This window comes from Trichogramma pretiosum, unplaced genomic scaffold (assembly GCF_000599845.2).
Source record: "Trichogramma pretiosum strain Unisexual culture from Peru unplaced genomic scaffold, Tpre_2.0 scaffold35, whole genome shotgun sequence".
Classification (NCBI taxonomy): domain Eukaryota; kingdom Metazoa; phylum Arthropoda; class Insecta; order Hymenoptera; family Trichogrammatidae; genus Trichogramma; species Trichogramma pretiosum.
The window spans coordinates 547,620-562,254 of NW_019640943.1; the positions used below are offsets into that span (position 1 = coordinate 547,620).

Sequence of the window (14,635 nt, forward strand, 5' to 3'; positions counted from 1 at the left end):
AAACGAAAACAGTTAACTTTCTGAAAGCTCTTTACCTCTCTCTCTTGCGCTGAGCGAAGTTGCGTGTCGGCTAAGTTTTTAAAGGGATATTTTCTCTCTCTCTCTCTTTCTCTTCGCAGCGATGTTGTACGCACATGGTACGCGTAACGCATACAGACTCGCGTATACGCCTATTATCGCGAATATTATAATATCTCGTTTTAATTGTTGAGGTTACAAACGAAATTTTCCGCGCTCGCTTCCTTTTTCTCCTGTGTGCGCGCCTACTTCGGTTCTTCGTGCAGCTCTCGTCCGCGTGAACGCGTACGCGCGCTCCACAAACATCAATCACCAGCCTCGGAGCAGCCGCGTACATATCTGCGTTTACGTGCCCCCGCACATAAGAAAAAAGCTCTCCGCCTCGGTTTTATATATCTACGTGTGTAAAAGGGAAAAAAGCCTTTTTCTCTCTCTCTCTCTCTCTCGCAAAAACAAATAGCGCGCGCGCGGCGCAAAGACATGCACGGCAGGCAAAATCTCGTTAACCATTTACATGGGATGCACATACTCGCTCATGCGCATCGTAGACTTCTAATGGAAAATACATTAGGACTATGTACGCGCTAACATCGTCGTCGTCGTCGTAGTCTCTCTCTCTCTCTCTTTAGAGCTACTGAAAGCTCCCGCGCGTATATACTACCTCGTGGAAGGAAGATCTTTTTGCTATAATACACCTCGGCTAAAGAGGAAGTTTTACCTTGAGAAAACTCAAAGATTATCCTAATGAGATTAGCGAGCGAGCGAGGCGCGCGCAAGGCGCAAGCACGGCACGAGCGAGCGAACACGAGTCGAGAGTGAGCGATATTCGATTGAAAAACAATGAAGATTTATTATTGGAAGTAAAAAACACGATGCTTCTTGGCTCTTTTTTTTTCGTTGTCCGATCCGCTTAAAGTTTATAAAAAAAAAAGAAAATACGAAATCGTAGTTTGTAAATTTAAAAATTTTAAATTATTTTATTATGTATATGATTTTTTATTTATTATAATATAATTGCACGAACTTTTAGAAAGATAATACAAACATAAAAAATTTAAGTAAAATATGAGAACATTTTTCAAACTAGATTATCATTTAGTGCGATTTCCAGTATATCTCGAATTTTACTAATTTTCATCATTGTTGATGATAAGTAACATTGATAAATAACATGATAAATAACATTTGATAATGAAGTGTACGTATTTTACTCGTCCAACATGAAAATCTACATTACAACACTAAGAGTCACCGCTCACAACACTTAATGCCGATACCTTGCCTTTACTCTTTTGGTTTTCAATAATTTGACCATACGCCATCGAGCGATAATCTTTGAACTACCGAGTGCCGAGTCATTCAATTTCGTAAAATATCAGCCGTATTCAAGTTTGAAAATTCACATAATTATGCAGTACATTTTTCTATTGGTACATTTTCACTTAAAAATCATCAATTTTTAAGGGATATCATTATAGTTTACAAGAATACGCTCTAAAACTCGGTAAATTCATCTCCATTGCCAGAGGCATTATCATTACGAGTATATATAAATACTTGTCATTAGAGTAATCGAACGCGTGCCTCGCGTCAGAGGAGGCAAGGCGCGGTCGAATATCACTTGCATCGTGGCGCGCTGTATAGTATATATACGCCGTCGAAATATCAGAGAGAACGTGTCCGGAGCTTTGAGCGCGCGCGCGCGATAATATACGCTTGAGCAAACATCAATCAAGAATCCCGACCGGTATACATTACGGCCTCGCTTCCGATGTTTTCCAATTCGTGTGCTCTGCGGGTGCGCATCGTACGGATATGCTATGCAGGGATGACTTCTTAGAGGCGTGATCATCGAGACGAGGGTAGCGGAGGATTTTTTGTTGTTGTTGTTTTGGGAAATTCGCGATAAACGTACGTATCGATCGATCGATAGACACTCGGAAGACACTGGCCTTTGCGTACTGGCTATTGGCTCGTATCAATGACGTTCTTAAACTTTCAAACTTGTCATTTCAAGACGTCGCGGCTTTTTCGAAGGAAAATCATATGCTGAAGATGTTTCTCGAATTCATTTATGGATGAACTTAGTATCTGAGCTTTCAACAAATAGCAAAAAATTAAATGTTTCTATACTTTTTTATTTTATTTATGTCTTTATTGCCAAAAATTATCATTTAAAATGTTTCAAAACCATCACCAATAATTGGCTTATTTTTAGCAATTTTTGTGTTAAAACGATTGAAGCGCATTTTAAATGCAAATAAATATGTAAATGTTTTAAAATTCAGAATAATTTTCAACCTCTTTAGATACGATTATATTACCTCAAGATTCCACCCCTAGATGGCGAGTACCTCTATCTGTATATCTGCAAGCGACAGAGTTCAAATAATTTTATAAAGTCAAAACTTGTTAAAAAAACGTATCATACTCCTAAATTTGTTTGCTGACATCTACTCAATATTTCACGATAAGGCTCTGTCGTGACCTTTATGTTGATAAATTTGAAGTCACCACAGAGCTTTTCTGAATAATTTTTAAGAAACAGATTGAAAAGTTTATATGTAATAAAAGATAATAAACTAATTACAAGTTTCAACTCAGACAATAAGTTTCCGCGATTTGTTTGTTACTTGCCAGGGCATAAATCTAAATTGTGTGAACATTTTCAAATATCGTTTTGTATGATACATGTTTACGCTATTGCTCGGACTCGTATTATACTCATCTCGAGAATATGTGAGAAAGTTGAGAGAACAGAGCCACACGTAGTTAGTCTCGATTCGTATACGTACGCAAAGTATTCTCGTATACAGCGAGTGTATTAATAAAATCAAACGCGCCTCGATTTGACTAGTGCGTAAAGATGGATAACGAGACAAGCGTCGCCAATACAGACAAATTATTGAGATTGTTAAGAAAACTTTTCGGTCGGAGGAGCAAAGAAGAGCGAAATTTTTATCCAAAAAGATTTCGTCTTTACGAAGAACTGTGCAAGTTCAAGAATTGGGAGGGCCCACTGACAGATCTCGGAAGGATCTTTAATCGCAAAGAAATCGAATGGCTTCTCACGATGTCTGTGGATTCTATAGGCTCGGGCGCTGCCAATGATAAGTAATCGATAATGTGTTTTACCACTTACGAGTTTGTGGTACTCCATCTGTGGATAGTATTGAAAAGCTCACAATCAAATATGACTGCTTAGACACGATAGCTTTTATTACGGTAAAAAACAAATTCTGAAATATTAATACTTGCATTTTGTTACGAAAATGTTACTCATCTTTTAAATCACCCGACTTCGAGGAAGACCTAGAGATGTTGGACGAGCGTAAAAATTGTAAAATTTGACGAATTTTTTAACGTATAGCATCTTTAACATAATGGTAAACAAATACCATATGCAGGAAATAATTAACGAATAACATTTGACAATAGAGGTGTACGTATTTCACTCGTCCAGAATTAAATGAATTAGATTTTTTAGGGCTGGCTTCTTCATCCTACCATTATAATCAAGCAAATCACAAAAGTAGCATCGTCGATCCATTTGCAAATAGGTCCACACAACATCTTACGTCGGGTCCAAGCAAAGCTCAGAGAGGTCACTTATACCACGCGTATATATACTCTTTGGCATATGTTCTACGAGAGTGGGTGGGTGGATGGGGGCGAGCGCCACGATATTGCCTTGACCGCGCGCACAAAGCCCATCGACGTATAGACACCCGGGCGCAGTGCATTAGTAATGCCAAGCAAAGCTCTTCGGCGCCCTGAGTGAGAGAGAGTGAGAAGAGCTTCCTCGTGTATAATATACTCCTCTCTCTCTCTCTCTCTCTCTCTATACCTGGTGTATGTCTTTGCTGCTGCGCTGCGCACTTGTCGAGTCGATGTTTACCATCTCCCCCCTCCCCCACGATCGAAGCGATCAATCGCTTAAGAAGCTTGCAGCGGCGGTATACATACATATCCGCTGCTGCGCACGTTAAAGGTGTCTCGGAATATTCAAAAGCCGAAGGAGTATATATGGAAGGGCTCCTGCTCAGTCTCTCTCTCTCGCTGCCTCTGTCCATTAATCAATCACTTTGCCGTGTACAGGGCTACGTACGGCAAATGTATACCCGTTAGCTGTATATATATATAGCAAATATATACATATATGTAGTGTTGTTACACGCGCTCGCCCGAGTAATTAATTTTAACGAACGTGTGTATGTGTGTGTGTGGGTGTGTGACCGCCGCCTCCGCGAATTCGACGTAGTACTTGCACAGTCAATTAGCGATTGAATGCGATATATACGGTACTGCTGTATACTATACAAGGTTTCCCTCACGCGGACGAGAGCTGTTGCACATACGCGTGTTTGGCTTTGGACACGTAGTAAAGAATATTTTTGTGTTTTTACATCTCTTCTTTTCGTTTCTATTCCTCGTTGTGCGCTGCGCTACACGCGTATACACGAATTAGCTATCACATAGGGCTTAAGTTTCAACGTATACGTACATATCGTACGCAAAATTGCTGCCAAGCCGCACACGCGGAACGTTTGCGCGCAATCAAATTCGCAGCAGCACCGTACGATATGTATTCAACTTCAAAACGAGCGCGCGCGCGCGTGTGCGTTTGGTTTTCGCTTTAGATGCATACGTATCAACGTTATGTAACGTACCGCGGTTATAGTACGTACAAACGCGTCGAGTGCGTGCGAGAAAAGCCATCGGTATACGTACGCGCTTGTTTGCGTATATTACAACTCTCGTTATATATACACAGGAGATGCAGAACTACGCGCGATCGAGTTACGTCCAGCGTTGCGGCGATCAAAGAGAGCTGCTTGCGCTCGACGCGTTATGTACACCCACGTATATATAAAACGCGAGACAACACGGGAGGGCTTATACTATTTTGCACATTTATGACATATTTTTCTCATCGTCTCCTTGTTTTTCTCTTTGCTTTCAGAACGGCCGTGCCAACAGCGAGAGCAGCGACGACGGTGGCGGCGTCAACGTCGCGGGCGCGTCCGCGCGCCTCTACGGCACCACCAGCGGCATGAGCATGAGCGGGGGCGGCGGCAGCAATTGCGCCGGTGGCTGGCGCAGCGTGTTCGCCGCGGTGTCGGGCCGCGAGCTCAGGCTGTACGAGTGCGCGCCCTGGAGCCCGGAGGCCTGGGCGTCGCCGAGCATCACCTGTCCCCTCATCGCCACGAGGTAACGTATATTTGCGACGATGATGATGGCGATATTATTATAGATATATAGATAGATAGATGGTAGTGGTAATAGCTCATTTCGTCGAGAAATCGATTAACAATTATATTATATATTGGCGCGACGTCGTCGTCGTCGTCGTAGTCATAGTCGTCGATGCGGTGTGTGCGTGGCCACTTGTGGATGATGACCTTAGAGTGGACGACCAGATGCCACCGCAGCAGCAGCACATCGTACACTTACTACGACATATATATCGATGAAACGTTGCGCGCGAGCGCCCTATTCCCTTAATAGGATAATAAAGCAATTATGGCCCTCTCCCCCCCTTCAACTCCGATGTAATTAATGGGTTATCTCCTGTACGTGTGTGTGTATGTGTGCGACTGCTTGGAGGATTATATTCCTCGTAAAATTCCTGACGCTTCGTCGTCGTATTCTTCGTCGTTACATTATTACGTATATATCAAGGATTACGCTGGCGTAGCAGCGGCGTCAAACCCTCGTCTTACAATAATAATCTTCGATTAATAAAAAGAAAGCGCAAGACTTTTTCGATCGATATATATACGATATAATCCTCGTAATTCGTATATCGACGTACAGATACGAGCTTTCGACTGGTAGTACGTGTGCATATACGTGATGCAGATGCAGCAGCAGCGAATACACAGCTCTCTCGCGCGCACATATTGTTTCAGCAGAAATGCAGCGAGCTAGAGAGAGAGATACATACGGAAAGGGATAGTATATGCAGCAGCACAAACACCCGCACGTCTCCATTATACAATACGCACGCGGCAATCAGAAACAAGCCTCGTATATGCCGCTGCATCCCCTGACGGCTGTCGCAATGATTCGCGCGTGTCTGCCTCATGCGTATACGTACGTACGTACTGCGTGTTTGGCATCTCGCTCGTATACATGTGTGTGTGTGTGTGTGTGTGTGTGTGTGTGTATGACCAAACGAGCTGCACTATGTGTAATACTACTAGCTGCTGCTGCTGCGCTTCGTGCCCATACACGCCAGCAGTATTATGCATGTATATAACATCTTGCTGCTGCGTATAATTTCACGAAACGAGCGAGAGCGACGTGACTATATGCTGCTGGTGTACAGGACGTGCCGCTGCTATACCACTGAAAGATGCCAACGTCCTTTATAGCCGTCGTCGTCGATTGAGAAGTTTACAGTATAACGCGATTAATTTAATCCCTTTCCCTATTTTTGGCCCACACCCTATATACCTTTCAATCGATACTGCCATTTTCATATACATAACGATCAGGGAGGGTTCGACGCGCGGCAGCAGCAGCCCCTTCGAGCTCTCTCTCTCTCTCTCTCTCTCTCTCAGAGCGGCAGGTCCAGCGCACGCAGAGAAGTGTTGGATATGCTGCTATGTATATAGGTTCGCTGCTGCTTGCTGCAAACTTTCGAAAGCTGTCCCGAGCACACACAGCGCGCCGTGGCTCACTCTACGGCGCCCGACAAGAGTTAGACGGGGTACGCGCGCGGCCTGCGGTATATATACATGCAAATGTTTCAATCGAAAGCTGCTGCTCCATAGCCTATATCGAGTAGTAGTAGTAGTAGTAGTAGTCCGTCCGAGTTTTGCAGTGCTGGTGGTAGTGGCAGCAGAAGCAGTAAGGATATATGGTAAGAGAGAGAGAGAGGAGAAAACTTTGTGCTTACTTGGCGCTTGATTCCAAGTTGCGATGGCTATGAATGACTTGAAGGCCGACCCCCCGATCCGACCCGGACGCCGTCGCTTCGATTTCTCTGTATAACTATTAGGAGCGAGTGAACTTGCGCGCTTGCGAGCGATCGCGAGGATCATGATGATGATGGGCACGCGCGCGTGCTTATACTTGCCGAGTGAGAGAGGAGCAGGAGAGCCTTCCAACACACGATGTTTACCGGCTTGTCGAAGTTTATACCAAGAGAGAGTAGAGAGAGAGAGAGAGAGAGAGATCGAGTCTGATGGATTTTCCGTTTTGTACAAATGACGTTTTAATTCCGGGGGTACAGCTAGCAAATCGTAAATCTACGGAAAAGAGACAACAGCGTCGCCGACAGACATAATATACGCAAATATAATAATAATGATAAATACACGCGGTTTTCCAAGAAAAAGATAACCGCCGCGCATCGGAGCACGGGGGGCGAATGTTTAGTTCAGAGACGACACAAAGATAAGGCAGTTGCAGTAGCGCGAGTTCGTGTTTCCCTATACATATACCCACGAGAGATTCGCGATTGTGCGAACGCATGGTAGAACCTACCCTTTTCGTGTTGCCGTTGTCGTCGTCGTCGTTGATGCCGTTGTTGTTGTTGTTGTTTTAGAGCAAAACTCGCGCGTGTGTCACTGACGCGCGTGACGCGTTCATGGTATACATCAGCTTGAATTCGCCCTCTGTCAGGCGCGGATATTTTCGCGATGATATTTCGAGGAAACTCGTTCGAGTTTTGGCGAGGGGCTTTTATCTATTATATCAATAGAAAATTGATGTCTCGCGATGAGTGCAATTGTTTTTTCGTACGAATTAATTCTTATTTACTGTGAAAGGATCGAGCTAAAATTCAAAGCCCCCCTCGTCTAGCCCTTTATAACGGGACGACAACGACGACGCAGCGGCGATGAGAGTTTTATAACGAGGGAGACACATAGAATGTGTATAGGTACGTGTACAGGCGTCTGGAATTCGACGGGCCGGATGAAAAAGAAATGAAATTCATTTAAACCTATACGTTATATAGACTTGACAAGCGTGTAATGCATTTGAAACTATTTTTTTTTTTTTGCCATATACCTCGTTCGAAAGAAAGGACGAATGAATGAAAACAAAAGCGTAACTAAAAAAAGAAAAATAACCACGTGACATTGTTTATATCGGAATGGATATGGAATAAAAAAAATGAAAAATATAAATATAAATAAAAGAAGATGACAAATATTTTTTTCTCGACGTAGTCCGGCGCGCGTGGCAAATGCATTTCACGAAAGCTACGCGCTACGTACCATTTATTATATATACGCCAGTCGGAGCCAAAAATCCGTCCCGTTGGGTATGATATTATTCGCATCTCCCTCTCTCTTTCTCTCTTTTTTTTTAACAATATAAAATATATATGTAAAAAAATTCCGAGCGCGCGCGCGCGATCGACGCGCGTAAAGTTGAAATATGTATGGAACTTTTTTTCCGATCTAATTGGCCCATATGCGCGTGTATGTATGTATACAGAGGTGTCTGTGTGCACGCGCGCGGATGAAAAACAAATCACTTCTCTGCGAGGGGCTATTACCAGCCTGAAGAGCTCGCCTGAGCTGTACGCCATCCATGCGTGCCGCACCCTCTACTCTCTCTCTCTCTGGGCTCCGAAAGTGATTTCACACACACAGCCTTTTCTCATCTTATTCGTCTCGATTTCGCAATCTCCACGGCTGCTCCACGGCTTCAAAATGTTCCTAAGGCATCTCTTCTCCGTCTCTTCTTTCTTTCTCTCCTTTTGTATTATATAGCCCCTTTTTCGGCGTGTCGGCCACTTTGCGCTGCTGCTGCTGCTACTGGCTTTCTCACTCGCGCGGCGAGCTATATACGTAAAGAGAGAGAGAGAAAAGCTGCTTCTACTACTGCTGCGAGCTGCTTTTCCAAAAGAGCCATCCATTCTCGTTCAATGCCTCTATTTACCACGTCGTCGTCGTCGTCGTCGTCCTTGTCGTACTGTTCGGGCATGGGGGAGAGGAGGGACAGCGAGTGAGAGAGAGAGAAGGCTAGAGCTGGCTCGCACAGAGGCGTCGAATTTCAACATATCTATCCGTGTGTGAGTGCAGTTATCTCTTTCTTTCCGTGGCTCTGAGTTGGCTTCCTTTTTTTTCACTCTCTCTCTCTCTTTCTCTTGCCTTACTTATGGGCTACCCCCGTATTTGACCCTCGAGCTTTTTTCCTCCGCGTTCGAGGCTTTATTTATGGAATCTTTCTCTATAGGCACACACAAAAAAAAAACAGCGTAGAAATGGCCGGATTAAATAAATGGGATAAAATCGTGGGATTGCTCATAATTCAATTAAAGGGAGCAAAAAAAGAGAGAGAGCAGTAATTTGCGGTATTATACGAGCGCACAAAAATCGAACGTCAGCTACATGTGTATAATATAGCTACGCGAGCTCTGTGTACACAGACGCACACACACAGTTGTCGGTATTATTATACGCCATTATACCCATAACCACACACAGAGAAACGCGCGCACTCGCGACGGTGGCGTATAGGTGGCTTGGCCCTTTTCCTTTCTCAAGAGTGCAATAATCAAGTAGTACACACGGCTGCGCGTGCACTTTCTCTCTACCCCGATCGCGAGCACCGATGCGTTTCTCTCTCTCTCTCTCTCTCTACTCTATATCTGGTGTTATTTACCCCGTGTATATGTACGTGCGAGTGTGTGCGTCGCCTGTGTGTTTATTCATACATACGTACGTACACGCATACACGTACAAAGCGCAGATGACAACGACTACTGTGCGAGCTAGTCACACGCGCGTTTACACGCGACTGAACTGATAACAGCTCGCCTATGCGCGTATGTGTGTGGATAGCAGCAGCAGCAGCCTAGCTCGCGTATATACAATACAATTTCGCATGATGTAGTTTCGGCGCTCGACTACTGGCGGCTTTTATCACCTAGTTTAATCTCGTATAAATATACCCGTATATACGCGCTAGACCTGCAAGCTCACGCATGGCACGCACTCGCACAAAAGCTCGACTGCTGCTGCCCCTCTCGCTCTGCCGTGTGCGAGAGATGCGCGCATTAATGGCTAATTTGAGCTCTGTGCGCGCGCGCTCGCGTGTATATAGGATATATTTTTTTCGAAATTGGTATTACAAATATATGCATGGTATTTTCCTTGTATACGTGTCTGTGTGTATGTACGTAGACGAGGGGATTATTGGCTCGACGCGCATACGATCCGATGGGGGCTACTATTACTACTCGCGCAAGCTCTCTCGCCGGTGATCGTCCCTTTGAGACTTATATACGTATGTATACGTGCGCGCAAGCTCGCGTATGCACACGAGCTATATAACATTTCCCAAAAGGTCATTCGAAAGAAAAATAACTCTCTTTTTTTCCAATACACGTGTACTCGATTAACCCACGATTTTTCTTTTTGCAATAATTTTCCGATTCGTTTGTGTGTCATGCAAATACAGGCTAGTCTCGTCGACGACCACGACCACCAATAATGCGAAGCAGCAGCCGCAGCCCGAGGGAGCAGCTTGCAGCAGCATCACTACTGGTAGCCAGCAGCAGCAGCAGTACGGAGCCACGTTCGCGGTGCGCGTCGGCACGATCGACGGCGTGATCACGCACAATCTGCGCGCCGAGACGAGGCGCGACCTCGCCGCCTGGGCGCGCGCCATCGTCCAGGGCTGCCACGCGGCTGCCCACTCGCTCAGAGAGTACACAGTTCGTAAGTACCGTACAATTCATGTAACATATATATTTTCAGTCTATCTATGGTATATGTATAAATCGTACTCGAGGATAAAAAAAAAAAGGAGATTCAATCGCGCGCGTATCATGCCAGTCGCGTAAAACATTGAGTGCTCCGCCTGTGCGCGTGTATATCGGATGAACCGCGGTGTTGTATGTACTATTACGGCAGCAGTTGAACGGTACATAGTTTTGCAGGGCGCACAAATCCGCGCGCGTATACGTCGAATCGAATTCCAAGATTCACCCTATTTTCTCTCGTTTAACTTTTTCTCTCTCTCTCTCTCTCTCTCTTCTTTTACTTTGCTGCCGCGCGCGTCAGACACGTGTTACGTATTATATACATATATATATAGGCACGCGGAGCAGCAGCGCAGCGATGATCGGCTTGAAACAGCTTGTTCGACGAGATGAAGCTCGAGAGAGAGAGAGTATTTTGTAGGACGAACGGCAATTTGCCTCCGCGACGAGTCCGATAAACGACGTACTGAATAGCGGGGGAGAAAGGGAGGCAGTGCAGGCAGGCGGTGGATTGGCACGAGCGACAGTAGCAGCAGCAGCTTCGCTCGGAGGATGGATGGATAAAGAGAGACGAGAAATGTGCCTGTCTGGGTTATGTTCCCGACGAATCTCGACGTTATCCTCGCTCGGCTGTATACTATATGCATACTCTGCACACCTCTATTATACAATACGTGCTATACCCGCGTGTGTTGTTGTGTCTCGTCGCGCAGATGACTTTTTCACGTCGATCTTTATTTTTGCGCGCTCGTCTCTCTCTCGCTGTGTGTATAGAATTTGCACACGTACACAACACAGCAAGAGCACTTGTGTTACGACGACCCGCGTTCGAATTCTGGCAGTTATTATCGCGCCTCTCTCTCTTTCGATCGACAACTGTACATGGACATACAACAGTTCATTATTTTTCCTTTTTCTACATTCGTTCCTCTCTCTCTCCTCTTCTTTCGTTATTCCATCGCCGATCGTTTTCCATATCGATGCGAATTGTTATTTTTCTCTCTCCGTTTCGTTGCAGGCTGCTTATGGCAAGGCAAACCGTGTCAATTGGTCGTGCATCACGAGGAGGGCTTCGCGCTCTACGCGGCGGGTACGCGTGCCACCAACGGCCTCGTCGCCGGCTCGGCCGCGACGCTGGGCGGCCACCAGCCCCTCTGGCGGCGATCCTTCGACAAGCTCAGAATGTCCGCCGACGACGGCACGAGATTGCTCTGGCTGGACTTCATCGGTGATGATACGGAAATCGTAAGTGTTTATTATATAACTTCAATGAAGACGCAAGTTTTTAACGCAAACTTACGTAAGAACTCGAGTAAGAATTTATATGAATTCTTATGTAAGATTTTGACCAAGACTATAGCCAAAAAAATTATTACGTCTTGTAAAAGGATTAATCTTGTTTGACAAAGCTGAAATTATTAGCTGAAAAAAACTTTTTTGTTGATTTTACATAAAATCTTACATAAGATTAGTAAGAACTCATTTATAAGTAAGATCTTACACAAGATCCATGTCAAGAACTTGAATAAGAACTTTTTCAATATTTTCATTGAAAAATATATCATCCTCAAAGGTACGGTACGCGAAAAAAATGATTTTTTTCTCTATTATCTCCACAGGAATTGGATCTGGAAAGCTGTCCAAAGCCGATAGTCTTCGTGCTGCACAACTTTCTGTCGGCCAAAATCCATCGGCTCGGCTTGAGCGCATAGGGGTACGAGGGGGCCCTGCCCGAGGCCCCCGATCTGCCGCCCCACACCACCCGAGCTGTCACGAGCGTCTATCTTCATTGATGCGATCCACACGACGCACGTCGCCAACAACTCTCTCCATTGACATTCCAAAATCAAAATTAGCTCTTAAGATCCTCGCGAGTGTATCTTCGGTAAAAAAAAAATGATTAAAACAAAAAAAAAATATTACAAAAAAAAAAACATATTATAATTATATTAAAAAGAAAAAAATACAATCGAAAAAAAACCCAGTTACAATATACATAGAGAATCTCATCGTTATTCAGACTAATGATACGCAGAGATATGCGGAAAAGTATAAAAGTATAAAATAAAAAAGATATCATATCAATTTACAATTGATGACAAGCGGAGCGCGCGAGGTGTGTTATCCCGACTTGAAGCCATCCACAAATGACGTATTTGAAAAATTATTATATCCACCATGAAAGTTGATTGAAATACGGGAGGAGTGCAGAGAAAAATAGAGATAAATATTATTAAACTATACTTACTTAAAAAAAAAAAGAGAAGAGAGGATTAAATAAATTGAAAAATGTTTACATGTTGAAGCGTGAATATTATTGAATCGTAATTACTATAGGATTTTAATGACGATGATGCGTGACGAGGGGGGTTACATTGAGGACGAATGAGTATAAAAAAATAATATTAATTATTACAAGATCATATCCAATATCGCTAAACAATATCGGCGCGCCTAAAACTGATGAAAGAAGTTAAAAATTAACATAAAAAAAATCTACTACTGTAATAATTATATCAAGATAAGTATTTCCGGCTGACGGTGCTGAGCAAAGGGGTTCAGAAACTTCATAATTTTGTAAAATACACGAAGAGAATAAAAAAAAAAACACGTACAAAGCAAGAAAAGTATTCCATTGAGACATCTCTTTCTCTATCCCTCTTCACTCGTCTTTTCCTATTCATCACGAAACTCTCTAACCCCCCACTGCCCTATATCTTGAAAGTCTTCAAAATAAGAATGTTATGTATAAAAATATAAAAAAAAAGAAGTAACAAATCAAACGTGTGATTCGTCTCTTAGCGTTTTATAATTGGGTTAATAAGGGTATGAATTATATAAGATTTACGAAGTTGTTGATAGGATTTATAATATAAACGAGGTATTGTTTAGTATTGTATCATCGCCATGTCCGGGAGGACTCGAGCACGAGTCCTACGGACTGGAATAAAAAAGAAACAATCCGCGATTAGGGAAAGATTATAAAGTGGGGAAAAAAACACGAGATACGATGTTATTATTTTTATAGTATGGGTTTTTCATCGGGATGTAATCGACACTCTTATCCTCTCATTTCATTTGTATCACTGATTATATAACACAGCGACGACACGTTTTAATGAAAAATCCCAGGTTTCTACAACGATAGTACTCTACAATAAAATTTGTATTATAAAATTCAGTATTGTAGTTGTATAATGGCATTGTACATTCGGCGGCAAGAAGAAGAAGAAGAAAAAAAAAGAAACACTTTCTCCTGTTAAATATCCATGCGTCTCTTAACTAGGTTAAATATCTCAATACTATAATCAACCATGAAAAACTGTTAATAAAAGATAAAATGTTTGTATAAATAGACATAAAAAATAAACATGTGAGATAAAAAAAATAATAATTTGTTCCGCCTTGTTACTACAGCTCCAGAAATCCCACATTGCCATTTCAGTGGAACGAAAAAAATTGAGGAGAGCCCCGACCATATTTACAGCGAGCTCTGCGTGGTGCAGCGGATTACGATAATTCAAATAAAAATAATTCACTCGTTTGTTTGATTAAAAATCTTCTATTGACCCTGGCCGCTCGACCGAACGTTACGTATTATCCTCGCCGTGAGCTCTCTTCTACCGTGTGTGTGTGAGTATAACCTCGACGTGAGAATTCCTTTCGCAAAAACACAAGCCCTGCATTCATTAAAATTTAATTAAATATTTTCTCTCTCTCTCTCTCTCTCTCGCTCTGCCTACCCAACGTACACCACCGCAATTAATTACACGTCGAACAACAAAATGATAATTCAGAAATTAACCCCAAGCGAAAAGTATGTACATACGCGCATACAGGGAAAGCAGAACCATTTTTCGAGAGCACAGCAGCAGCAGCAGCCGGCCG

At 43.3% G+C, this 14,635-nt stretch overlaps 1 protein-coding gene across 2 annotated transcripts in view; it reads left to right on the plus strand.

Annotated features, from left to right (window-relative positions):
* Positions 1–12,669, plus strand: part of LOC106653490 (beta-1-syntrophin) — a 304,966-nt gene extending 292,297 nt beyond the window's left edge. For both annotated transcript variants that reach the window (XM_014372944.1, XM_014372943.1), the window contains exons 5-8: positions 4,982–5,229; positions 10,444–10,703; positions 11,766–11,992; positions 12,367–12,669. In XM_014372944.1, the coding sequence (XP_014228430.1) occupies positions 4,982–5,229; positions 10,444–10,703; positions 11,766–11,992; positions 12,367–12,459 (828 nt within the window). In that variant the 3' untranslated portion in view covers positions 12,460–12,669. The remainder of the gene's footprint in view (positions 1–4,981; positions 5,230–10,443; positions 10,704–11,765; positions 11,993–12,366) is intronic.
* Positions 12,670–14,635: the final 1,966 nt, after the last annotated feature.